The 26664-nt window shown below is 55.9% G+C and overlaps 1 protein-coding gene across 18 annotated transcripts in view; it reads left to right on the forward strand.

Annotated features, from left to right (window-relative positions):
* Positions 1–26664, forward strand: part of NCOR2 (nuclear receptor corepressor 2) — a 237298-nt gene that overhangs the window by 140854 nt on the left and 69780 nt on the right. For 16 of the 18 annotated variants that reach the window (XM_070769371.1, XM_070769385.1, XM_070769387.1 and 13 more), the window contains 5 exons: positions 1902–1956; positions 4346–4444; positions 18210–18352; positions 20145–20317; positions 22254–22316. In XM_070769371.1, coding sequence (XP_070625472.1) covers positions 1902–1956; positions 4346–4444; positions 18210–18352; positions 20145–20317; positions 22254–22316 — 533 coding nt within the window. The remainder of the gene's footprint in view (positions 1–1901; positions 1957–4345; positions 4445–18209; positions 18353–20144; positions 20318–22253; positions 22317–26664) is intronic. The other 2 variants (XM_070769374.1, XM_070769377.1) reach the window with 2 other exon arrangements.

A 26664-nucleotide genomic window follows, 5' to 3' on the forward strand; every position in this document is an offset into this window, starting at 1 on the left:
AAACATACATAAAAATAGAGGGATGGTATGATGCCCCCTTGAGCACCTAACACAGATTCAGCAGTCTTCCACAGGAAAGAGGGCTGTGGGAGCAATTTCCACGTGTGTTCGGGGACTACTGCTCAGAGACAGGAAACCCAGGTACTTTGTGGCTCCTTTCTAGGTCTCATGCTCACAGATGTGCTTGCCCTGCCGTTGAATCAGTCCTCTGTATTAGGTGTTTTACACTTTAAGAACCAACTATGGGATGGTCATGGATTCCAAGAATGACTATTGCATTAGGTATTTAAATCCCCCTAACGTGTTTCCTATTTTTATTTATGCTTTTTTTTTTTTTTAAGAGGTTTCTGGGGGTGCTTTGTTCCGACCCAATGATTGCATACTGTTAGTACAGTAACTGAAGAATGGGGGACCCAGGCTGGGCTGATGTGTGCTGAGACCCAATTTGGCAGCTTGTGTCTTTCAGGGTCCTGGGTGATCTCTCCTTCTCAGGGAAAGTTATAGCACTCAGGAGCTTTGAAAATCGTGTGTCAGTGGCGTAGAGCTCACTTAGTGGCCTTGTGATTTCGAACAGCCACTTCTCCTCCCTGAGCCTCAATTTCCACATCTGTAAAATGGGTGTAGCCTCAGTGCCTCCTTGTCTGGCTGTTGAGGTGCCTCGTGTCAGAGTAAATTCTCAGGAAACATTCTCAGAGGATACAGGTGTAGGTTGGAGGGAGGTGGAACAGTTGACCTAAGGGAATCCTCTGAGTTTGCTTCTTGGTCTCCTGGGGGCCTCATCTCGGCTTGGGGAAACCCCGAGGAAAGGATATTTTTTGGGGGGTGGGGGAAGGAAGTGTCACAGGGGCGGGGAGAGAAAGGGAAGATTCTGTCTGTCTGGAAAATCAGGGCGTTAGGCCGCCTCCAGCTTTGCAAGCTGCCTGAGGCGGACTTGCAGGCCGGGAAGCCTGCCTGACTCGCGGCTTCCTCTGGGAAGACAGAAGAGGCTGTTCCGGATTCTCCAGTGTCTGGTTGGGGAGCCAGGGAGGGGCCGGCTGGCCTCCAGCCCAACCATCTGGAGGGCTGGGCAGGATGATCGCCAGCCCTGGCCCGGACTCCCTGGGGGTGGGGGTGGGGGACCCGGGGCCCCTGCCTCCCCAGCAGCCTCTTCCCTCCCCAGGGAGGCCGCGGGGTGGTGGTGTGTTGTGGGGGGGGGGGGGGGCGCAGCCAAGGCCCCGCCCAGCATCCCCGGGGCCCCAGCAGCCGTGACCCACATCTCCACCCCCGCCGTCCGCCTGCTCCTGTGGCCCTGACATTTCAGCCTGGCCCAGCTCTTTCCCAGTAATTCTCTCGGCTTCGCAGGAAGCCAGTTGGTGGGGCGCCAGTTCCCGCCACCCCTCCAACTTCGGTCCCTTCTTGCCTCCTCCTGGGCTTGCTTGCCTCCTGCCCGCCTCCCTGCGGGCACTCGGAGCCTCTGCTCCCATCTCTCCCGGGGAGGCCCGGCAGCCTCGAGATTCTGCGCCGTGACCTCACCCGTGGGGGCCCCGTGTGGGCCAGGCGAGGCCCAGCTTCCCAGGCCCAGCCGGAGATAGAAACAAAAGCAGATTTTTAAAAGGGGGGGAACCCCACCACAGGGCTGCATGTAATGTCCTCATTTTTCCTGGAACCCGCCTCTAGCAGGACAAACAAATGTATTTTCAAAGGCGCTAAAACCAGTGACTCACTCCAAGGAACGCCCTCTCTTACCCCTCGGTCCCGCCCGCCGCGGCCCTTCCCACACCCCCCTGGGCTTAATTGCTCCGAGTGGGGCGGCGCCCGTCCAGCCGGGCCCGCGGAGATGGCAGGCGCCCGGGAGCTCGGCGGCCGCCCAGCCGGGCAGCCCCCCTCGGCCTGGTCTCAGGCCCGCCCTTCTCTCCCCGCAGATTCATGCAGCACCCCAAGAACTTCGGTCTGATCGCATCATTCCTGGAGAGGAAGGTGAGTCTGCCCAGGAGTGCAGCGCCGCCCGCCCCTCCCCGTTCCCCTCTGGCGTCCACTCCTGCGGGTAGCCGCTTGGGCTGCTGGTGAAGGACCCTCCCTCCCCACCCACGAGGCCTCTGCCTGCCGGCCCCTTGCTCTCCTTGCTGTGTCTGACAGCGCTTCCCTCCTGCCTCCCTCCTGGGAGCAGCCACAGGCCCCGCCCCAGCCTCCCGGGCCCTCGGGGGCGGAGCTCCAGGCTGGGAAACCCCAGGAGAGCTGTGTGCACCAGCTCCTCCTCCGACGTGGCAGCGAGCATCCTGGCAGATTGGGCCTGGGTTCTAGAAGCTGTGCTGTGCCTGGCATCCTAATTAAGGCTTTATGGGCAAGAGTGCTGGTCTTCCAGGGCGCTGGATGGAATGACCTTTCTAGGTCCCTCTGATGGTCACTCTATGCTGACACACCTTATGCCAAGCGACGCGTGTGGCTGGCAAAGTCCTCATTCCCTTTGGATAAAACTTGATGGAGAACTGACACTGGAGCTCCACAGGGGCGGTGCCCTTCTCTGCTCCAGCTCCCTATTGGCAGGTGGACACAGAACGTCCTAGGGAATGGTAACGCCCCCTTTTGTGCACCCACGAGGCTGGGCTGGACATGGCCCTAGGTCAGAGTCTGCCATTGGACCCCAGCATCATCGGGGTGGAGCCAGACAAGCTTCCTGAAAAGGTTTACTTTCTGGAGCTGCTTGTCTGGGTGTTTAAAGCAGCATTTCCCCGAATCTTGTTTCTCAGTGTGGGGGTGTCTGCCCACCCCTAGCTTTGCAGATACCCTGCTAGTGGAGGCCTCACGCTTTCTAATTTTGGGAGGGCAGTTGGAGCAGGATCCAGGCGGATGTTTTAAAGGGTAACAGTTGTTCCCAGCATCTGCCCTTAATGAACTGATACCCATAGAAGGAGGGAGATGGAGCAGCGTGGGGAAGCGAAATCTCTCCTGGCCTGAAAAACCAGTGCAGAGAAGCAAGCCCATAAATAGCCTCTCCCCTGAGTTAGTGACAGCTTCTTACTAGGGGTGTGGACAATGCAGGAGACTCTAGGTTGGGGCTCCCCGGAGATTCAAGCAGGGATTTCAGACATTGGTAATTGAGCAGCGCTGTTTGAATGAGGAAATCAGAGGTCTCTGTGCTGGAGAATAAACTTTATGGTGTTCTTTGACTAAGAGGCAGCCCAAGCTGAGACTCAGATAGAGCTTCCAGAAGGGTCTAAGCTGGAGCCGCCTGCTGTGCCTCTGGGGACTGGTGTGCCCTGACGGTGAGTGAGGCCAATAGCAGGGTGGGAGCCCAGTGGATTGGCCAGCTCGTGCCCACCCACAGGGGCAACTAAGGCTTAGGGCCAGCCCATTGGTTGTCCGACGCAGGCAGGCACTCTCGTGAATTGTTCAAGGGGAAGTCAGACACCCACATCCCCCAGTGTGCAGATACTGGCATCTGATTATAAAATGTTATTCTGAACTACTTTGCGGGTTGTGCGTGTGGTCAGGTTTAGCCTGGGAGCCATCTCTGTTCACAGTCCGTTCCAGGGAGTGGATGAGGACGCAGGGGTTTGAGGCCCAGCCCACCTCTGCACCCAGCAGCCCTCATGGATTGCCCCTCAGAGGCCAGTTCCTGGCTTGGCATCAGCTCCGGGCATCACAGAAACAGTTTACATCATGTCAGTAATGGCTGCCGGCAAAAGCGAGCTGTCACCTGGAGTGGGCCCAGGCCGTGGCATCATCGCGTTCTGTCCTCCAGTTGCTCTCTGTGGGTGACGCCCTCTTACTGGTCTCATTTGGACAAGGAGGAGGTGGTGGGGTTCAGAGAGAACCAGCCACTTACTCAGCACGCGGAGGTGTCAGGTCCACATGGAAAAGACCACAACAGAGAAAAGAAACGTCCCAAGAGATGAAGAGCCGCATGGGGACATTAGTCAGGCTGAATGCACGAAGCTTGGAAGAGGTTACTCAGGGCCCCAAGTATTAGGGAGAAGGAAACTGGCGTGAGAGGAAGGAGACTGCAGGGGAGCTGGAGGCCTTGTTCCCGAGTGGATGGCCTGTGACGGCTTTATCGTCGCTGCTGCTAACAGTAGCAGCCCCCACCATACGGAGAGGTCACACATTTGCAGTGCGTGCTCTGTGGTCCTAAGTCCTTTACACGTAAGTATATTAACTTACTTGGTCTTCATGACAAACTTGTGAAGTGTATGCGATAGTACTCCCATGACACAGGTGAGAAAACCAAAGCCCAGAGAGGTTCAGTAAACTAGCCAGGGTCACCCAGCCAGCGTGTGGAGGAAGCGGGATTTGAACCCAGGCTTCCTGCTCCAACTGTACACACTGCACACTCCTCAGAAGTCTTTTCTCTCTCTCTGTCCTGCAGACAGTGGCTGAGTGTGTCCTCTATTACTACCTGACCAAGAAGAATGAGAACTATAAGAGCCTGGTGAGGCGGAGCTACCGGCGCCGCGGCAAAAGCCAGGTGAGAAGGGGGCAGGGCGGGCTTCTGGATGGGTTCCCAGCATGCTCTGCGGCTGACTCCCAGCATGCTTGGCAGCTGGCAGGCCTGACTGCCGCTTGCAGTGATGTTTCCACATGTTTCTTAGCAGTGGGTCCCTCATTTGGGGTCCTCTCAGTGGCAGCTGGGAGACCCTCTCTGGGGGTATTTGTTGTACCCCAACAGTAGGGAAGAGAGCTGGGAGAAATGGCCATTTCCATCTTTAGCCTGGAAAATTCTAGAACAGTTGACTTGGTGACCCATAGGCTCTGGGGTGAATAGGGTCACATTCCCAGACCAAGGCCTGGGCTTCCGGGATAACTTGGACTGGCTCACAAACTTAACATTTAAAAATTTTTAATAGTTTTTGGTGTAATGTATTTTTGAAGGAAAAGAGTAGCCAGTACTTGAAATTGCCATATTTCAAACATCACTGTATATGACTGAGGGATGATTTAAGTTAGAGTAGGACTTGGCAAACTGAGGCTCTTGGGTGAGTCAGGCCAGCCACTTGTTTTGTGAATAAAGTTTTATTGACACAGGGCCACACACACCTGTTGAGGAATTACCATGGCAGCTTTTCTGTTACAACAGCAGAGTTGAATAGTCATGACAAACCGCAAAGCTTGACATATTCACCATCTGGTCCTTTGTAGAAAAAGTCTGCTGACCACTGAGTTAGAGGAAAAGGCTATTCATTTAACAAAAAATTAGTAAATATGTTAAAGATGATGGGGGTCAGTGGCACACATTTTTAAGGGGGCTCATGAGTGTTTGGCTTCGGGGAGACAGAGGAACGGGGAAGGATTAGTCTTACTTTTGGGCTAATGAGAATCAGCCCTGAGCCGATGCTGGGAGTACTGAGGTTGAGGGCAGGAGGGAATGCTGGGAGATAGTAGGGTGGACTTGTGCTGCAGGCAGGGGGTTGTAGGCGGGACCCTGCAGAAGGCGCTGGACACTGCTGCTACATGCTGGACTGGAACTAGTTGAGGCATATCCTTCTCTGGGGCCTCTGGCCTGGGAGATCGGACAAGGGAAAGGGACGAAGGTCAGAATTAGCAGGACGGAAGAGCAAGACTCAAAGGTTCTGGTAGGTGAGTGCTCGCTGACATTGGCATTTTTCCTTTCCGAGGCCAGCAGGGACAGGACCCTGAGGGTGTCAAGTCCAGCCATCTCCCATGGGGTTCCAGTGTCCACTGTGAAGCAGCTACTCTGTGATCAAGGCCACAGCCTTTGAGGGGTTGGTTTACACATGCCCTGTCTCCTTTCTTGCGTTCTGGAAACTGTGCTTCAGGACTGTGAGTCCATTCCCCTGTTGGCTAAGCCACGTGTAATTAGGGAAGCAAGTCTGTTGGCAGGGGGCAATAGACAACCCCTTACTGCATCCTGAACATCAGGCCAAAATGATTGAGACAGAGTATTGGTTGTTGTGGGCCCAGTCGTTGAAGGGTGGCTGTGATTGGTTTGAGGATAGGGTTTTCTTCTAGGTTTAGCACGGCCACAATTGGCCAGCCTGCTCACCCATCTTACAGATGCGTAAAACTGAGGTGTACTAGCTTGGAGTGAGTCAGTTCTAAAGACCTAGCTGCCACATGTTAGAAATTGAAGTGCGTTTAGGAACTTTTCTAGACTGAGAGGCAAGAACTCAAATAAATGCCAGGCAGAGAGCCTAACTATGCTGGCATAAAAGGCAGTAGGGCATGGCGTGGACTGTGGCTAAACAAAGGGGGAAAGTCAGGCCTCTAGATTGATTTTAAAAACATCGCCAGGTATTTTTTGAGCATCTCTTGTGTACCAGAACCCCTGCTTCCCTACCTTTGTAGGGACCTTGTGGATGGGCTCATGAGGCCCTTTTTTATGGCTGGGCTGGGTGCTTAGGAGAGGAAAGTGTTCTGAGTCAGATGGAGAGAGACATGGCATTCTCCTCACCTTATGCTAAAAACCACATTTGCATGGAGGGAGGCAAAGAAAGATTGTGTGTTGGCGTCACCGTAGGGAGGGGGTATCTCCAGAGGAGTCCTGGGGGGTGGGGGGCTGTCAGTGCCTGACGCCCCTGGTCCTGGCTGCCATGCTTTTCATTATGCCTTGCTTGCTGACTCATCTGTCCACTGGACGCTTGTGTGCTGACAATGGCAGCTCCATGCCCAGTCATCTAGACCAGGTGTACAGGGGTGGTTCCAAGTCAGCGTGCCAGTGGTCTGCCTGAGGCTCCATCGAGTAAGGGGTGCCAAAGATGAGGTTGAGGAGCAGCCCCCCTGGAGGACGAGGATAGAGGTGAGGGTGACCTGGGCAGAGGGAACAGCAGGTACAAGAGCACCAGGGCACGAGAGAGTGCACAGCACCCTGAGAGTCTTAGGAGCAGGAGTCTGAGTACCTTCCAGGGTCTTAAATGAATGAAGAGATGGAGAATCCATGGGAGACAATAGGGAATGGTGAGGCCTGGGGTTAACTAGCTAGCTTGTACCTCATCAGCTCCAGCTGACTACTTGGCCCCGTATTGTCAGATCTGATTTTTTAAAAATTTTATCTAATTTATCTTTTTAAAATGGTATTTATTTGTTAATTATTGGTTGGGATGAGTTTTTCATTGCTGCCCTTGGGCCTTCTCTAGTTGCAGTAAGCGGGGGCTACTGTCTGGTTGCAGTGCGAGGACTTACCACTGCGGTGGCTTCTCTTGTCGCAGAGCACAGGCTGTAGAGCGTGTGGGCCCAGTACTTGTGGTGCACAGCACACGGTTGTTGCCCCCTAGCATGTGGAATCTTCCAGAGCCAGGAATCATACCCATATTCCCTGCGTTGGCAGGAGGATTCTTAACCACTGGACCACCAGGGAAGTCCAGATCTGATTTTTTTTTTTTTTTTTATAATGATGACCTGGAGATCTGGAATTACGTGAAACTGCCTGATTTTTATTCTTAGGTCATGTATGAAACAATGACAACAATATGCTGTATAGGCCAGACAGCTCATCTTTGCTCTTGAAATCTGTTCTCAGCCCACAGGACCTGTGGGCTAGAGTGTGATAAGGCTCAGGGAGGAGGTACAGAGAGTATGTGTGACTTGTGACAGAGGCCAGGATCAGGGCACTGGGGGCCCTGGAGTGCTTTATGGCTATAGAAGAAATGTTTGCTTCCTCTTTTCATCTGAGTCGTTCTGGGTCAGCTGTGGCTGTGATGCTGGGGTCATGGGGCTTCTTTGGTGAGGTTTTACCCTCTGCCCAAGCTGATGTGTCAGGCTGGGGCTCCCAGGGTGGAACAGGGATGCAGAAAGAGAGAAGAAGGCAGGGCAGGAGGCCTCCATCTCCTTTGGGGCTTTCCCCTCCCTCTGATCAGTGGGGACTGCAAGGAGGCGTGGTGTGGTCCCGGCCTCGCCGGGGACAGAGATTTACACACAAACCCCGGAAGGGCTCCTGTGCCAGGCAGATCCACCGCCCTCACCACCATCCGCCAGCCCTGTTCATAAATACGGGATAAATGGGTCACCCCAGGTGTTGACTTTGTGGTCATAACTCATCTCTTGGCCCCGTGACAGCGAAATAAAAGGCAGACACAGGCCCCGCAGCCCCTCTTCTTAATTCAAGATGCACTTACTGGAGTGAATCTGAGCTGCTTTCTCTCTCCATGATTTTATAAAACCTGTGATCCTGCTGATAAATCTCTCAGGAGGTGGGTGGAGGTGCCCCAGCCTGGCATGGATTGTGGGCAGGTATATCTGTTTGGGCGCTTACGTGTGGATGGATGGATGGATGCCCGTGGTGGTCGACCCCCGTGGGTTAATACTGTGAGCAGATGGAGGGGGGCGGTGAGGAGTGGTAAGGCAGGCAGAGACCCTCTGCTCTGTACAGCCGGAAGTGGCAGCTGGGAATGAGCCTGGAGGGTGATTCACTGTGGGCTAGGGAGCAGTCACCGTCTGCCAGAGGCACAGCAGGTGCTCAGGTGACAGCTCGGCTGTCCCATCCTTGTGTCTGACCAACACTTGGCCCACTCCAGTAGCTCAGAACTTTGGGACAGGCTGTGGTCCTGGTGTGTTTCCTGTGGCTCTGGCCACGCCATAGCTAAGGACGGCCACTAGGGGCCGCTCAACTTGTCCGCCCACAGATGCCCCTCAGGGCCCTCTTGCTTCCATTTCTCCAAAGTCCACCCTCGTCGCCCACCTGCACTGAGGTGCTGGATGTATGACACTGTGTGGTCACCCGGCTTCCCTGGTGGCTCATGGTAAAGAATCCACCTGCCAATGCAGAAGATGTGGGTTTGATCCCTGGGTCAGGAAGATCCCCTGGAGAAGGGAATGGCAACCCACTCCAGTATTCTTGCCTGGAGAATCCCATGGACAGAAGATTCTCTGGTGGGCTAACACCTTCCCAGGTTCCCCAGGTGGGCAGAGAGGGCCAGGCCTTAGCCCAGAGGCCATAAAGGCTGAGTGCGCTCTTGGCAGCTGGGGCAGCAAGCTTCTTCTAGGAAGGGGCCTGGTCATTACATCCTGGGGACAAATCCCGCATGTCTGCATATTCCTGCCATGATGCTTAACCACAGAGCAGGCAGCAGGATGTCACCTCATGTGTTCAGGTGACACCCGCTCTGTGACACCCTCTCCACACCCAGTGCTGGGCCCCTGGTTCGTCATGGTGGTGGTTGCCATTCAAAAGCGGGGATGATTACAAAAGCACATATAAAATTCCTGGATGAAAAGCGTTGTCTTTTCAAAACAGATGTCTCTGGGCTCAGACCCTCGATGACCCGAGAACGCAAGGCCGCTCTGACGTCCACTGCAAGGCTGCCTGGCCCTGCAGTGGCTGGAAGCAGGGACACCTGTTGGCCATTTGGAATATCAGAGAAGGTGTCATCCTGGGGACTTCCCTGGCGGTCCAGTGGTTAAGACGTCATGCTTCCGATGCAGGGGGCCGGATTTGATCCCCGGCTGGGGAACTGGATCCTACATGCTGCACAGCGCAGCCAAAAAAAAAAAAAAAGAGAGAGAGAGGGTGCCATCCACTTGCCAGAAGCTTTCCCCTATCCTGACAGAGGGAGATTCAGGAATTCCAACCCTTTCACACCCATCCCCTGCCAACCCCACACACCTGAGCTTTGGCAAGGAACCCTCACCCCCTGGACCCCAGTCCCCAAGATCTAGCCATGAGTGGCCAGTGAGCTTGTGGCCAGGGCCCCCGCGTCCTCTCCTTGAGGTGAGTCACCAGCCAAGGCGGGGACCAGCTCGGAGCACCAGTGACGGCACTGTGGTTTATAGTTCATGATTCATGGACAGAGGGGCTACATTATCCCAGCTAAATGCAGTGCTGGAGCCCAGGAATGCTGTGGTCAGAAGTCTCTCCCTGACTTAACTGTGTGAACTGTCGGGGAACCGGGGTTGAGACCAGTGGCCCAGCTCTGCAGGGGGGACTCCTGGCGATGGGGGGGTATGCCACGGAGGTGCGGCCACCCCGCTTTGACCCCTCAGGGCCACGTGGGCAGCTGGGAGCTGGGCTGGTTGTGGTCTCCTCAAGGCCACATGGTCTGTCTTTTCTTCCCTCGTAGACGGGCACAGGGACAGGGCACCCAGCCTTCCGCTCCTGGGAGCTGCAAGAGCACGTCTGGGGAACAGGGCGCCACTTCCTTCCTCCTCTCTCTGGCCTGCAGCCCTGTTCCCCCATCTCTCCTCTCTCTCTGTGTCTGTCTCTCCCCCACACCTGCCCCTTCCCCTGTATCCCTCATCTTCCTTCAGCCTCCTTCCCTTCCCTCACCTCCTCACCCAGGTCCCTGCCGGGGGACAGGTGACCTTGTTCCCAGTTGCTCTGCTCTGCACTCCAGAGACTCCCGCGCCGTGGGCAACTTGCACGGGGGACAGCGTGACCGGAAGGCGTTCCAGGGCAGGGCCAGCCAAGCGGCCGTCCCCAGAGGGAGGGGGCGGCCACCACGCAGTTGGTGCTGGTTCCCAGACCCTGGCTGCCCGGCCCCCACCCCCCACCGCGCCCCGGGCAGATGATATCACTGGATGGCTCAGCCTGGTAAAGTCTGGAGGGGACGTGTGGCCTGCCAGTCGCGGCCACATTGCCTCCAGGTTGGGCTGTGCTGCTCCCTGCCTGCTGGGTGAGCGTGAGGGGGCCGGTCCCAGACCGCCACCCTGGCTGGGCCTCCAGCTTGGGGGTCAGTCTGACTCTCCCGGGCCGCCCAAGCCTGCAGGAGGTGGCCACTTCCGCTCTGCTGGGGGCAGGCTGGGCTGGATGGGATCATGTCCAGGTTTAGGGCTCCAGCAAGCAGATGTCCCTGATCCCCTGCCCAGTTTTGTGGGCAGAGACCTATGGACAGCTTGTCCAGGCCCACGGTCTCCCAGATACATCCCCGCCCGGGGCACATGGTTCCCAGGAAGGCGGCTGGAGGGGCCAGGCCCCAGGGACCCGACAAGCTGGGCTGCCGTTTGGGGAAGAGAGACACTGCCTTCTCACCAGCCGTGACACAGTGGCAGGGCAGACCCAGCTCCCTCTCTGCACTGTCTGAGGCAGGCCATACCAAAGAGACAGGAAGATGTGGCAAATGTGAGCAGGGATCAGTCCAACCTCCCGGCGGGTGAGAGAGGTAGGGGCTGACAGACCTCACATCCGGGCATTTTAAGCTCGGCTGCCAAGAATCAGGAAAGAGTTATCAGCAGAGCAGCATTCGTGTGGGCCTGTGCCAGCTCGGGTCACCACAGGAGGGGTCCCCGTCGGGGGGATGGGGGGAGACAGTGGCCAAGCTCCAGTCCGTTTTGTCCTGCCTTCACAGTGTCACCATTCTAGGTGATGCCATGGTGAACGAAACAAACCAGGTCCCCAGAGCTGTCACGCCCCCCGGGGGGGATCGACGGTGCACGAGTAAATTACATGGTTATCTGAGGGGGCGGCCAGGGGTACAGGCGGTGAGCCGGGGTCAGGAGGCAGCTGACATAGGAGAGAAGGCAGCTTTGAGGGAGAGAATCCTGAAGGTTTCTCAGAGGAGCTATCCTTTGGGCTCAGACCTGAGCAATAAGAGGAACTGGTCAGGCAGAGTAGGAGGGGGAGTCTCCCAGGCAGAGGGCACCCTGAGTGCAAAGGCCCTGAGGCAGGAGGCAGGAACCAGTGTGACATCTTCCAGGAGGGGTGTGTGTGCAGGGGAGGAGCTACATCACCCGGCCTTGAGGTGTGGACCACTGATTTTATCCCAAGTGGCTAGACAAGATTGATTGACAGTTAAAGCAGAGGCTTGGCCGCCTTAAGCAGGCGTCTTCTCGAAGGCAGAACAGACGTGACGGGTGTGGGTGTTGGATGTTGCTCTGGTTACGCGAATGCATCGGTGTGCGGTGGAATGCTGGTGAGTGTCTGACAACCAGCTTTCAGGGCACAAAGCCCCGATTGTAGCGCGCGCTGATTGCCGTGGTGGAAATACTCCTACCCCGCTGATTCCAGGCCACCAGCTGAATGTAGAGTTGGAAAGGGGCGTGCCTGACACCTGGTGGGACGCGATCCCTCCCACTCGCACCGTGTAGGTACAGCTGCATACGAGAGCACAGACCACAGCCAGTGCAGTCAAGTAATGAGAAAGGGGTGCATTTTTGAGTACTTACTACCTTTGTTTTTACTATAATTTCTTTCATCATAAAGTTACGTGTTTCCACTTTTAAGAATGGCTGTTTCTAACAGCTAACTTGCAAAATTCCTGGAAACTGAAGTCTGCACTTGTGAGCTGGTACAAGCCGGCCCAGCACACCTGTATCTGTGTGTCTTAGAAAGGTCAACAAGGCATCCCCGGCCTGAGTTTTATTTCCAGGAAGACACACGGACTAGATAAGAAGGGTGGGGGCCGAATGTCAGGGAGGGCCTGCCAGCCACAGAAAACTGTTGGGTCTTGGTCCTGACCCCTGACCTCACTCCTCCCACCAAGCCTTGGACTCGTAGGATGTCCCTTCACTCTGCAAGAGAGGGACTCTCAAGGGCAGACCCCTCCTGGATTTGCTCACTGGCACATAGTTCATGCTCAGCAGAGTGTTTACCAAATGAATGAGTGAGATTTTGCTGCAGTCCGTGTTGCTGGGTGTTGGGAAATTCTCGTCAGGTTTTGGGAGGACCTGCCATCTGAGAACTAAATCTCACCAACTCCTCCTTGGACGGTCGCTCCCGCCTCTTCACTGAACTCTCCTCTCATTCCTCAAACTGACAGACACTCCTCCCTTGACGAGCTGCTGCATCAGCCGCAACATGGGGTGGAACACGGCATTCCCTCCCCGCCTCCACTTTCTGAAAAAGGCCTCAGTGGCTGTCCCCTGTCGTCAGGGCACCTCCTGTATTTCCTTTTCTTTTTCTTCTTTTTAAAATGTTTGTTTGTTTATTTCTATTTCACTGCGTCGGGTCTTACTTGCAGCACGCGGGATCTTCACGGTGTCGTGCGGGTTCAGTAGTTGAGGAACGCAGGCTCTCTAGTTGTGGCACACAGGCGTATTTACTCCAGGGCATGTGAGATCTTAGTTCTCCAACCAGGGATTGAAACCTCGTCCCCTGCATTGCAAGGCGAATTCTTAACCACTGGACCACCAGGGAAGTAACCGCCTTCCATATTTCTGAGCCAGGGTGTTAAAGCTGGCCAGGCTCTGCCGCCACGTCCAGTATACCGTTCGGTAAGGACAGTGGGCGTTTTCTCAGCCTGCTTTTGCTCAAGTGGGCCCCCTCCCTGAAACATCTCTCACCTTTCTTTACCAAAAGCCTTTGGAGGCTCAGCTCAGAGGCCTCCTCCCTCCTCCCTGTTCATCAGGGTAAATCGCTGTTGCCTCTGCAAGGTGCTGGACCTTTTAAAAATTTTCTTAACATTGTAGCTTCCACGCGTCCTGTCTTTGTCAACTTCGTTCCTTGACTTTGTCAACTGAAGTGCTAGCTCTGTAATGTTGGGGATGGTATTTTCTATAATTTGGTATTCCTCATGGGGGCTCACAGTGTATTTGTGGAGGGAATAAACAAGGGGCATAGGCACACTTTGGCTTAAATGGGAGCGAGAGGAGCCTGTGATTCCCCCAGTCCAGGGTGAGAGGCTGAGCACTTGTCTGTGGGACCTTGCCAGGAAAATGCTGTGTGACCTTTGGCGAGCTACTTCACCTCTCTGTGTCTTTGTGTGCTTGTCTGTAAAACAGACTGTTGGGAGGCTGTTATTAACGACAGGTATGAACTAAAGAGAAGGCCTCGTCCCATGTTCGTTGTGCTTTGTCAGTATTTGTTGTTTTTATTCATAATGTTTTCTGTACTGCTTCCGGTCTGGGGCTTTAGCATAGCGCAGGCTCAGTGACGGGCTGCTTGTCCAGCACTCAGCGCTCAGTGAGCAGGGCTCTCTCAGGGATTTGAACTGAGGACTCTGGCTACCCCTAGATCTGGTCAGGTATTCTGCAGAGCTGTGCTGTGGTTTGGGAGGTGGCGTTCGCGTCCCGGCACTGGGCACGAAGCCCGTTGTCAGCATGACCGGTGGTGTGTCTGGAAAGCACAGGTAGATCTCACCGTGGGCTCCAGAATCGTTTGAGATGGTGGAGTCTGGCTTCCGGTTCTTTTCCCGGACCCACGGGCATCACCAGCTGCTAGTGGCCAGGGTCCTGGGTGTGTTTTGTGAAACAAGGACCACCCCCCGACCCTGCCCCAGAAGCCTGGTTCCTCAGAGTGTGGTCCGGGAACCAGCAGCATTGGGGGATGGGGTGGTCCCTGGGAGCTACTTAGAAATGCAGACTCTCAGGCCTGCTCTAGGCATGCTGAGTGAGGATCTGCGTTTTTCCAGTATCCCCACTGTGCATTTCTGCTTGAACAGTGCTTGTCAGGGACAGGCGGTGGTCAAACTATGGCTCACAGGCCAAATCTGGCCCCCTACCTGCTTTTGTAAATAAAATTTTATTGGCACATAGCCACGCTTACTTGTGTACATTTTGGCTGCTTTCACACTATAAACGGCAGAGTCAGTAGTTGCGAAAGAGACGGATGGACCGATGCCCTAAAGTGTTTACCATCTGGCTCTTACAGAAAAAGTTTGCTGATCGTCAAACCTAGCTGCCTATTGGAATAACCTGGGAATTTAAACATGCTGATGCCAGACTGTCACCCTGAGGTCCTGATATGACTGGTGTGGGTGGGGTCTGGGCATCGGGACTTCCCAGAGCTCCCCAGGTGACCTGAGTGTGCAGCTGTGAGAACAGTGGCTCTAAATTGCCCGTGAAACCCAGCAAGTGCAGTTTCGATCAATGATGGGCCTAAGATTAGAAGCGAAGCTCTAGTAGGTGTGAATCGTCCCGGAGTTAGCTGTCACCATGTTTGCTGTCCTCGAAGGCTATCAGGGACTGAGCTAGTTGACAGGGACCTGGGATTTGGGGCCTCCTTCTGGCTCCATCAATCTCCCGGATCGAGTGGACACCAGCCTGCTGACCTCCTACGTGTCCCAGGCAGCTGGTCACTATTGTGCCTGACGGTCCCTCCCAGTGGAAGCCAGGTTTCAGGCCGGGACTGACCTGGGATTTCTCTCTTTCATCCCCTCCACTCACATCACTCAGCTTGGGGTACAGGGACACCTCCTCAGAGGAAGATGGAGTTCAGGCCCCAGGAAACCGGGAGCCCATCCATGGGGCTCTGTGCCCTGGCTCCAGAGTGACCCTGAAGTCACTTCTCCCGGAGGATGGGATGTGGGAGTCACCCACCCCTGCCCTGGGGGGCTTGATAAGAGTGTCAAGCTGGAGGCCACGGGATCTGGCACTGGGATTGCACACCTGGGTGGGAGGCAGCAGGAATAATGACCAGGTTCTGGTGCGGATCAGGATTTCAGAGCTTCCCTCTGAGACTGGCAGGATTGGGGAAGTCAGGGGCGGGGTGGCGTGCTGGAGATGACGGGAGAGGGGCTTGGTTGTGCCTGGGGTCAACTCAGCCTCTGGGTTTGAATCCTGCCATTGCTGTTGCCCAGCTTTGTCAGTCACCCTCACTGTGCCTTAGCGTCGTCTTCTGTAAAATGGGAGTGTGATGGGGGTTGGTAAAGGAGATGAGGAAGTGCATAAAACATGTGCCAGGTACGGGGCACTGGGAGCTATTTTTATTATTAATGCTGTGATGTTGATGGTTATACAGGGGAATGGGTGGTTATGGGCTGGCCCAGGCCCAGGTAGGGGCTCGAGGAATCTTGCAAGAGGGACAAGGTAGCCTTGATGAAAAGGGACAAGGATGCCCATAGACGCCCCACTTGAGCCCATGATGCCAACCAGAGTGTAGAGTCAGGTGAAACCCTCAGAGGGGCTTTGGGGATGACAGGATCAGGCCTGCTCCCCATCTCTGAGAGCCCCCCCTTTTCCCTCCCTCTGAGACGGTGAGGCTGTGCCTGTCTGAACCTCAGTTGCCTCTTGCAGAATGGGAGCAGTGGTCCCTGTCCTTTCCCGACAGAGGTAGGCTAGGGCGGTAGATGAAAGAGTATTTGCAAGGCGTTCGGCATGGTCTGGTCCAGGGAAGGAGTGGCCACAGTGGACGAACCCCAGGTCACCATTACTGTTGGTTTTTCATCTTCTTTATCCTCAGGACTTCAGAGGGGCCAGGAACTGATCAATAGACCGTGCACAGCACAGTGTTGGGCAGGTAGTGAGCTCTCGGAAAGTGCTGGCCTCTTCCTCAGTGGGGCTTTTGGAGGATGTGGGGAGGGCTGAGTCAGGAGGGCCCTGGGCAGGAGGGCGCAGGCGCAGACTTCCTGGGAGCAGCCCCAGTCAGTCGTGCTGTGTTAGTGCAGGGCTGGGGTCTGCGGCACGCTGCTGCCTGGGTCAGCAATTCGGAAGCTGCCTCTGCTGGCCGTGCTGGGGGCAGATAGTGGCCTGCTTTGTGGCCCAAGGGTGAGATTCCTGGGGGAGCTGAAGACACTGCCCCCAGCCTATACCCAGGGAACAATGACAGGTGCTCCTGGAGTCAACCACTGGGAGGGACAGCAGATAAAGCTTCGGAGTGAAGCTGCAGCCCAGTTGGGCATTCTTGGCACAAAGTCCAGCGATGATGTTTCAGGAGACATCAAGCCCCCTGAGGTTGGAAAGCCCCAGCCCTGCCCTTCCGGGCCCTGGGTGTCAGGTTCCTGAGTGTACAGAAGCCGGGCAGGTCTCACAGGTGAAGACAGCAGCCATGCCGAGCAGCCCACGGGGCAAGGGTCCCTCCCCAGTTGGCCATGCCATCTCCCCTCACTCTGGATCCTGGTCCCTGCTGCCCCGCCTTCCATCTTCCCTAGTGGTTGGAAGTTTAGTGTTTCAGGGTTTGGGGTGGTGGTGAGGGACAGTTCAAAGACATTGGGCCACCCACTGGGAATTGACAGCGACGTAGCAGGGGGCGGAGGGAGGCTCTTCTGCCCCCTTGCCCCTCCTCTTAGAGATCAGAGGGAGGTTCTTGGGGAAGGGGGCAGACCTGAGCCAGGAGCTTCCTGGGTTCACACTGCTGCAGTCTCAGAAAGCCCACGGTTCCCATGAATACCCAGACCCCCGCTCTGTACAGATTGCCTGTAGCTGACCCCTGTGCTCAGCCGTATTATGAATCATAAATTAAAGCTACAGAGGAGGGCGGGGGGATTGGGGGAGGTGGCCAAGGCAGCCTGTGCTGGGGATGGGCATGTGTTCCTGGTGTGCAGGAAAGATGGGGAGAAAGGGAGCCCCCTGCCCTATGCCCTCACCTTCTCCATCTGCTTGGGTTTCTTTCTCCTTGGTTTAAATGTTGGTGTGACCACTCCCCTCAGCACACATTGAAAGGCTTTGCATTTCGTTTTTTTTTTTTTTTTTTTCATTGACTCATGGGGATGGAAAGATGGTCTGCTTTGGCAGCTGCCCGCATGGAGCACTTTGGGGGTGGCTAAGAGAATCAGTGTGTGGCTTAAAAGAAATCAGGCAGGACAGAAAGGAAGTCGGGTGGCGGTGTGGGGAGGCGCTCGCCCGCCCTCCCTGTCTTGCCGAGGGCAGGGTCAGCAGCCTGGCTGACTGGGGCAGGTTGGCCAGCTCCGGCTCACTCACTCGGGAAGAAGATGAAAGGAACAGGCCTGCGGGAAGGGGGCTGGTTTTGTTGTGAGCCCCTTTGATCTCTCCTGTCCAGCGGGCCTGCTCTCTTCCTCTTCAAGGGCTGACTGACTGGAGAGGAAGACCAGGCCTGCGGCAGCAAAAGCAGGCCCTCGTCATAGCAGCAGCCATCCTGGAATGGGCCTGGGGACAGCCCTTCCATCTACCCATTTTACAGACGTGGAGACTGAGGCCTGGAGAGCTGGCCTGAGCTTTTGTCTGGGGCAGTCAGGCAGGCAGGCAGGCAGGGGCCTCAGGCTATGACCCAGTTTTCCCTGTGTTCACCCTGCTCTTGCCTGAAGCTGACTAGGGCCCCACCCTCATGCCTTGGGGTTCCCACCACGCTTAAATACTGGTGCCAGATGCCAACTCTGTAAGCATTCTCTCGTTTCAGCCTGCCTATGCGTGGCTGAGGGGTAGGCATGCTTTCAAAGGGAAGAATCGGAGCACAGAGAGCTTAAGACTCTCATCCAAGGTCACGCAGTCACCAAGTGCCAGAGGCCAGGCGTCTGACACGAACACTTTCTATACCTTGCCCTTTGACTCCTGCCTCCCAGTGCCCCAGATTGTGGGGCTTTCTGCCCAGTTCACAGTGCAGGTGTTGGAGAAGGGGGCTCCCCCGGACTCCCCATCCCCTCCAGCTCTTTCAGTCCAGGTGCAGAGCCTCGCCTGCCTGACTGTGTCCCTCTCTCCCCCACCACCCCCTGCCCTCCCCTGGGGCCTGGCAGCAGCAGCAGCAGCAGCAGCAGCAGCAGCAGCAGCAGATGCCCCGTAGCAGCCAGGAGGAGAAAGATGAGAAGGAGAAGGAGAAGGAGGTGGAGAAGGAGGAGGAGAAGCCCGACGTGGAGAATGACAAGGAGGAACTGATCAAGTAAGGCCAGCCCGGCCGCCCTGCCGGGGGCCCGGCCGCAACCCCCAGGTGGCAGGCGGGCGGGCAGGCAGGCGAGCAGGGGGGCCGTGGTCGATACTCAGCCTGCAGGCCACCCGCCCTCCGTAAAGGTGTGTGAGCATTTGCCATCTATCTACAGCAGATCTCCTGCTGAGAAGGGAAGCGCTTTTTCCTTTGCCGGTCCCCTGGCAGCACACACCCACCTCCTCCCCCCTTCCGGAAGCCTGCTCCTCTCTCTTCCCTCCGCCTGCCCGCCCTTTCTCTTGAAGCCTCTGGAGACCTTAGAGACTGATGGCTCATTTGAGCTCTACTCCTGAGCTAATAAATCCAGGCAATGACTTTGGAACTCTTTGCCTCGCCCCCCCTCCGCCACCTCCCCGTCTTCTCCCCTTTCCTCAGCTGAGTCTCCTGAGAGCTGAGAGAGGGAGGGGGGAGATCTGAGAGGACGAGGTACACACAGGCGGCAGCCCTCACCTTTAGAATTATCGCTGTCAGTGTGAGTTCTTGCAGATCAAGGCACAGCCTCGCCTCGGGGCCCCTGACGGCCTCCCGTGCCTGCCAGGGGTGGAGCACCGCCAGCTGGAGATTCACTCCGAGCAAGGGGTGAAGGGGGGGTGGGCACAGCTCAGCGCCAGGTACCTGGAGCGGGCTCAGGAATGTGGCTTCTGAGAACATCTGGCTTCGTTACCCCCTGTCTCCCAGACGCTCCCGCGAGGGCCTTCAAGAAGATGAATGGAAGGCGGTGGTGATAAATCTGAGCGGCCCTGCAGTAAACTCCCCTGAGTCGGTTTCTGAGAAAAGTCCCAGCCCCAGCTATTGAGGTCACATGCTCCCCACACACCTGACTCGGCCCGCATCAGGCCGGCGGAATACTCTCCTCTCGCGTTTTCTGCAAGACCCAGCGGCCCATGATAACCCAGAAGGCAAAGTTAGCATTGTTTGCAGGGAGACATCTCCTCTTTGGGGAGTAAAGTGGCCTGGAGGGTGTACCAGCCTGCACCCCTATGCATTTAATCCAGTAATCTTGCAAACGGATAGCAGAGAGCATCTCTAGCTGATGTATAAAATGGGCTTGCAGGGCTTCCCTGGTGGCTCAGTGGTAAAGAATCCACCTGCCAATGCAGGAGACACAGGTTCGATCCCTCGTCTGGGCAGATCCCACATGCCTTGGAGTAACTAAGCCCATGTGCTACAGCTTCTGAGCCTACGAGCCTAGAGCCCGGGAGCCACAACTCCTGAAAGTCCATGTGCCCTAGAGCCGGCGCTCTACAGCAGTAGAAGCCACTGCAATGAGAAGCCTGATCACCACAACTAGAGAGTAACCCCCACTCTCCACAACTAGAGAAAAGCCCTTGGAGAAATGAAGACCTACCTATCCCGGCCAAATAAATAATTAAAAAAATGGGTTTGCAGATAGCCACCAGCCCATACCCACATTGGATGAATAAAATAAGCCAATCAGTTACCTACCAGCCCACATCCCTATTGGAGAATAAAGCAGATGACAGCTACCAGCTCTCACCTCCCTTTTGATAAATAAGATGGCATTGCAGACCTCTACCAGCCTCATTCCCTCAATCTGGTGAATAAAGGAGCCTTGCAGACTGCTACCGCGTCACCCCGAGCTTTCCCCCCTTTTTCCACTGCCATGGACTAGTAGAAAATCGCTGGCAGCCAGCTCTCATCTTGCTAAAGAAAAGCAGGTATCTTAAAACTGCCGTTTAGGTTCCTGGCCCAGGTGAAACCATCCCTGTCTCCCCTCTCTGGCCTTTAGGGAGAAGACGGATGACACATCTGGGGAAGACAATGATGAAAAGGAGGCAGTGACCTCCAAAGGCCGAAAAACCGCCAACAGCCAGGGGAGACGCAAAGGCCGCATCACCCGCTCGATGGCCAACGAGGCCAACAGTGAGGAGGCTGTCACCCCACAGCAGAGCGCTGAGCTGGGTGAGTCTTGGGCTGGGGAAGGGGCGCTGACCCCCAGCGGGCTCAGAATCCCCACATTGGTTGCAAACTTGCTATTTGACCTGCGGTGAGTTCCTTGACCTCTCTGTACCCTGCTGGCTTCATCAGCACCAGGGTTGTGAGTAATGCCTGTAACTGTGGGGTTGAGCATTTCAGTGACTTTGTGTGTAGGAAGAGCCTAGAACAGTGCCTGGGGCGGGTTCGCTGGCCTTCAGCTGTGATCCTTCCAGAGCTGGAGAATTCACCTACAAATCTAGAGCACCAGTTTGGTTTTGTTTTTCAATCAGAAGATCTGCCCTCGGGTCTTCCCAAGGCTTTCACTGCCGTGGGCCCGGGTTCAATTGCTGGTTGGGGAACTAGGATCCCACAAGCCACACAGCATGGCCAAAAAACCCACCCCTTTTCAAGAGGGCCTGAGTGCTGCTGTCCCTTCCAGCCCTGGGAGGCATCTGGGTTTGTACCATCACCTCTGTGGGCCTCAGTTTCTCCTGCTCAACAGATGCCCACCCCTAGGTGCTCTGAACCTAAGGTGGGCGAAAAAAGAATTGCATAGCAATTCCCAAGTTTGGCCACAGGGGGGCAGCCGGTGTGTGCTTGTCTATACCATTTTGGCTGTTTGGAGCCTGCCCTCTTGTGTCTGCGGGAACTTCCACCCGAGGCCTGAGTGCTCAGGCTGAGGCCCCAACCACCTGGATGTCTTCCTGGGGTGGGAGTTGATGGAAGGGATGGTTTCTGTCTCACAGATGCCCTCCTTGTCCACACCCGAGGTTTGTGCCAGGCTTCTCTCCCTTCTCCCTGCGAGAGATCGTTTGTACCCATTTCATAGATGGGCTATTTGAGCCTGAGAGAAGGGACATTGCCTCCGTGAAGTCATGGAGTCAGTTGGGATTGAAACCCAGCCCACTGGCCACAAATACCATTCGGCTCCTGTAAGCTCTTGCCGGCTGCCCCTTGGTGCCGGCGTGCCCGGAGGCACAGGGCAGGAGGGCTCTTTTCAGTAGGGTGTTGGTGCACCTGACCTCTAGGGTCGTTCTTCTGGACCTCAAGCTAATGTTGAGGCTGGGCAGTGGGGTGGAAAACACGAGCCTGGTCCCTCTGACGGGCTCCCCATCCCAGGCTCGGCTTCCAGAGCCTCCCTCTGGGGGTCCTGTAGGCAGGGGGAGGGGAAGTTGGCCATGGCAGCAGGGAGCTGGGGAAGCTGCCCAGACTTTCCCCCAGGGGTCAGCAGCCTTTACCGAGTACATACTCTGTGCCTGGCGGTGTTCCAGGCACCAAGTCCATGAAGCTGACGTCCCTCATGCTCACCCCTCTCACGACGTCTCAAGCGACTTTCAGGGAAGGACCGGGGCTCACGCGTAGGGGATCTCGGAGGAGAGGCTCGGAAATAGCCACGGCAGACCCTTCCTTGGCCAGCTTCCCGAGGGCAGCTGCCTTACTTCTCAAGAACATGAGCTGCCTCCTCCATGTGCTCTACAGGTCGGAACAGGGTCTAATAATCACCCTGTAGAACAGGGTCCCCCAGCAGGGGACAGGGGGCCACCTCTGGGTGCATTTTGGATTGTCACAGCTGGAGTCGGGGCTCCTGGCCCCTGCGGGGTAGAAGCCAGAGCTGCTGCTCAAGCCCCTGCAACACCCGGGGCAGCCCCCACCACAGAGACTCATCCGGCCCTAGTGAGTCCATGCTCAGATGAGGTCCCTGCCCATCCAAAGCTTGTGTCCCTTCTCGTCTCCTCGCCCTAATGCAGTCACCAAGCTGTCAGGTGTATGCAGAGGCCCTGGACTGCCTCAGCTTCCCCATCTGTGAAATGGGGTGATTGCACACACTCCCCCCATCCCAGCAAGTGCCCCAAGCTGCCAGAGGCAGAGAAACCTCCCCTCTGCGGACTGCCGCCAACACACCCGCTATCTTCCTTTTCAGCTTCCATGGAGATGAACGAGAGTTCTCGCTGGACGGAAGAAGAGATGGAGACAGCCAAGAAAGGTGAGTGGTTTCTGGCCGCTCTCATCGCCCTCGATGTGTATGCAGGCCCTGCAGCTTGTGTGGTGGGGAGGAGGTTGACACGTGCCCTTATGGGGTCTGTGGTGTGGTGTGCAGGGGCCAGGCTCCGCTTCTAGGTGTTCTCAGACTGGCCTCGTCTCTTCAGAGCCTCAGTTTTGTCCTCCAGAAGATGGGTCTGTGTGACCATGTTGTTGGGGGACAGCGTCCGTGGCCTCTGGGGCCAGCACATCATGGCCTTATAGACAGAGTGGCAGCAGCTCTCCTAGGCGCCTTGAGGGGAGGGGCAGAGCCTTCTGGTATCCACTGCTATGGGGTCACGGTGTCAACCCGTCCCCTCATCAGCTACACTGCGATGCCGACCCCACATCCTCCGTGGAAGCCATCAGCGTGTCCCCATTGTTTATTAGAGCCTGAATGGCTGGGCCCTTGCCTCCCCTGCTCAGTGGACTGTCTCTGAGCCTCAGTTTTCCCATCTGTGAGATGGGAGGGGTGTCAAGATGGGCCCAGAGAAGCCAGAGATAACAGGCACTGTCGGGGCTGTGTCGGTGTCGGTCCCGTGTCGGTGTCGGTCCCCCGGCCTCATCTCTGGGAGATGTTTGGGGGCCATCAGACTAGCTTTTGCACCAACAGGAAGGCTGAGGCTGGTGGGGTCGGGGGGACATCTGAGCCCCATTCACAGACTTGCTTTCATTCATCTTGACCCCAGCCCTGAGGGGTGGTCTTGTTTCTGGACGTTTTGTGGACGTGGAAGGGAGGGGCAGAGGCTGGGGATGGCTGGGGTCCTGAGTTGGTGACCTGCCCCACCCCCACCCCCAGCTCTTGTCCCAGAGGTCCTTCTGAGGCCCCACTGCTGACGTGCAGCTTCTTTGTGCCCAGAGTGCCAGGTCGTGACTCAGGGAGGGAACAAACGGCCTTTCTAATGGGGGACCCAGTTGCACAGGGGCGGTTGTGTGTGAGGACAGCCAGGCCTGGAGGCTGAGACCTTGGACTGCGGGCTGAGTGCCCTGCTCCCACCCTCGGCCCCAGGTAGGGGAGCTGAGGGGCCTGAGCGTCTGGTCCTGGTGTTTCAGAAGCTGATCAGGTAGAGACTCAGATGTAGAGAACAAGCATATGGACTCTAAGGGGAGAAAGAGGGTGGTGGAACGAATTGGGAGATTGGGATTGATATATATATATACACCATTGATACTATGTATAAAATAGATGACTAATGAGAACCTATTGTATGGCTCAGGCTCTACTCTGTGCTCTGTGGAGACTTAAATGGGAAGGAAATCCAAAAAAGAGGGAATATATGTATACGCACAGCTGATTCCCTTTGCTATACAGCAGAATCTAACCCTGATTGCTTCTCCAGTGGCTCAGTGGTAAAGAATTTGCCTACATTTCAGGAGACCGGGTTCAATCCCTGGGTCGGGATGATCCCCTGGAGGGCATGGCAACGCATTCCAGTATTCTTGCCCAGGAAACCCCATAGACCAAGCAGCCTGGAGGGCTACAGTCCATAGGGTCCCAAAGAATCGAACACGACTGAAGCGACTGAACACAGGTGCGCAGAAACTAACACACACTGTAAAGCAGCTGTGTGCTGGTGTGGTTAGTAGCTCAATCGTGTCCGACTCTTTGCGCCCCCATGGACTGTAGCCCGCCAGGCTCCTCTGTCCTTGGGATTTCCCAGGCAAGGGCAGTGGAGTGGGTAGCCACGCCCTCCTCCAGGGGAGCTTCCCGACCCAGGGATATAACCCGGGTCTCCTGCATTGCAGGCGGATTCGTGACCAACTGAGCCACCAAGGAAGGGACTTTATTTAGTCCAGTAAAAATTAAAAGAAAGGAGAGAGAAACTGATGAGGAACAGCCCCAGACCTGGTCAGGCCCTCCACCTGGGACCCGACCCCTCCCCTCGGGCTCCTGTCCAAGGTACCCTGCCCCTTGGAGGCTCCAGACCTCCTTCCTCCAAGCTCCCAGCCTTCAGGCGAGGCGGAGCAGGAGGAAGGGCCCAGCTGGCCCTCGGCATTGTGGGTAAGAGGAGGAGCAGTCATGCTTCCTGTCGTGGGGGAGGTCCTACTTCAGCATCTCAGAGGAGCACGAGTGGGGGCCTGTGGGCATGGTCTCTAGCTGCCAGGGCACAGCGGGTGCTGTCAGCCCTCCAAGGGGGCCGTGTCATCCTTTCCTTCTGTCTTCTGTGTTTATTTTGTGGTTTCTGGTATGGATTTCGCCGTGGGGTGCAACAGAGACTTTATTTGAAAAATGAGTGATTTTTCTCCCCTGCCTTTAATTTTGGTGAAACACACATAACATCAGATCTACCGTTTTAACCATCTTAACGCGTACGATTCAGTGGCATTAAGTACATTCCCAGTATGGTGCAACCATTATTCTAGAACTTTTCATCACCCCATATGGAAACCCCGTACCCATTAGCAGCCACTCCCCACCCCCCACCCCCCAAGCCCTGCCAACCTCCAGCATCCACCAGTCCGCTTTCTGTCACCGTGGATTTGCCTGTTTGGGACTTTTCCATGAATTGAATCATACAATGAATGCCCTTTTGTATCTGAGTTCTTCCTCTCAGCATTATACGGTCGAGGTTCATCCACGTCCTAGCCTGTGTCAGCACTTCATCCCTTTTTATGACTAAGTGGTAGTCCTCTGTATGGACATGCCACATTCTGTTTATCCATTTGTCCGTTCGTTGACGGATGCTTGGGTTGTTTCCACCTATGAGCTCTTGTGCCTAGTGCTGCTGTGAACATTTGTGTAGAATCGCATGGTTTTTTTAAACCACACATCAGACCCTGAGATCTCAGCCATTGGCAGTGATATTGCCCCAGGGGACCCCTCCATCACCACCAGGGCCGTGAGGGGCTCCACGTGCACGTCCCAGGGCCGCCAGCCTGAGCTGCGTCTTCTGTCGTCATGGCAACCCCATCCCTGGCTCCCTCCTTGTTGCCTGGGAACGGGGAATTGGCTGCTCGGCCCTCTCTCTCCCTTTGGGAAGGGCAGACCCAGGGGCTGGGAGGACGGCTGGGGATGACTCATCGGCTGAGTCGGGAGTGTGCCCCACTGTCTCAAGGTTGGGTCCTCAGGGACGGCAGTGATCTCATCCTGAGTCCCAGCCCACAGAGACGGTGGTGTGCGTGTCCCCCGGGGAACAGTGCATGCCGAGGCCCTGCTCAGTGACATTTGTGATAATGTGACGAGCGCCAGTGCGCTCGTCCGCTGTGAATTACAGCAATCTGCACAATTACTGCTCAGGGTGGCTGCTAAAGGCGGCGTGTTCCAGGCGGCAGGAGGGGTTCAGGGTGGAGAGGCAGGTGCTGGCAGCCCCCAGGACTCCTTCTCCACAGAGAGTGGGGATGTGGGGGAGAGGGCAGTTCCAAGGCCCCCAACTCTCAGAAACCCAGGAAAGTACCTCAAACCCCGCTGTGTCCAAGGCAGATGGCACCCACCCATCCTCCTACCCATCACTCATATCAGCCCAGTGCTGTACCCTGTGCAGGGCAAGGGTACCAGAGATGAGCCAGCTCTGTCCCTCCCTCGGGGAGCCCAGGAAATGAGCATCCAGGTGTCCCCGAGGTCTTGGGACCACTGAGCCTGCTCCGAGCATCCTGCGGGACTTCCAGTAGCCAGGCCTTGTAGGACAATCTGCAGACAGTCCATCATCCCCAGAGAGATACTGGACCTCAGCCTCGGGGTCTTTTAGCTCTGTGTTATCAGGCAAACCAGTCGACTTCTCCGTGCCTTGGTTTCCTCATCTGTACAATGAAAACTCAAGGTTCACCCACTGTATTAGTTTCCTGGGGCTGCTGTAACAAAGCACAAACTCAGGTGGCTTAAAAACAACAGAGACGTGTTCTCTCACAGTTCTGGAGGCCATGAGTCCGAAGTCAAGGTGTCGGCAGGGTTGGGCTCCCTCCGAGGGCCCTGGGGAAGGATCCCGCCTCTTCTCTTCTAGCCTCTGCTGTTGCTGGCAGCCGTCGGCGTTCCTCGGCTTGTAGACATTCCAATCCCTGCCTCCATCTTCCATGGCTGCCTTCCCTCTGCATGTCTCTGTCCAGATTTTCCTCTTCTTATAAGGATCCACCCTAATCCAGCATGACCTCATCTCAACTTGATCGCGTCTATAAAGTCTTTTTCCAAATAAGGTCACATTCGCAGGTTACAGGTGGGTGGACATGAAATTGACGAGAGGCAGGGGACACTAATCCAGTACGACTACTTTTTTTTTTAAATTATTTATTTATTTTATTTTTGGCTATACTGGGTCTTCATTTGCTGCGTGGGCTTTTCTCTAGTTGTGGCAAGCAGGCGCCACTCTCTAGCTGTGGTG

This window comes from Bos indicus, chromosome 17 (genome assembly GCF_029378745.1).
Source record: "Bos indicus isolate NIAB-ARS_2022 breed Sahiwal x Tharparkar chromosome 17, NIAB-ARS_B.indTharparkar_mat_pri_1.0, whole genome shotgun sequence".
Taxonomy (NCBI): Eukaryota; Metazoa; Chordata; class Mammalia; order Artiodactyla; family Bovidae; genus Bos; species Bos indicus.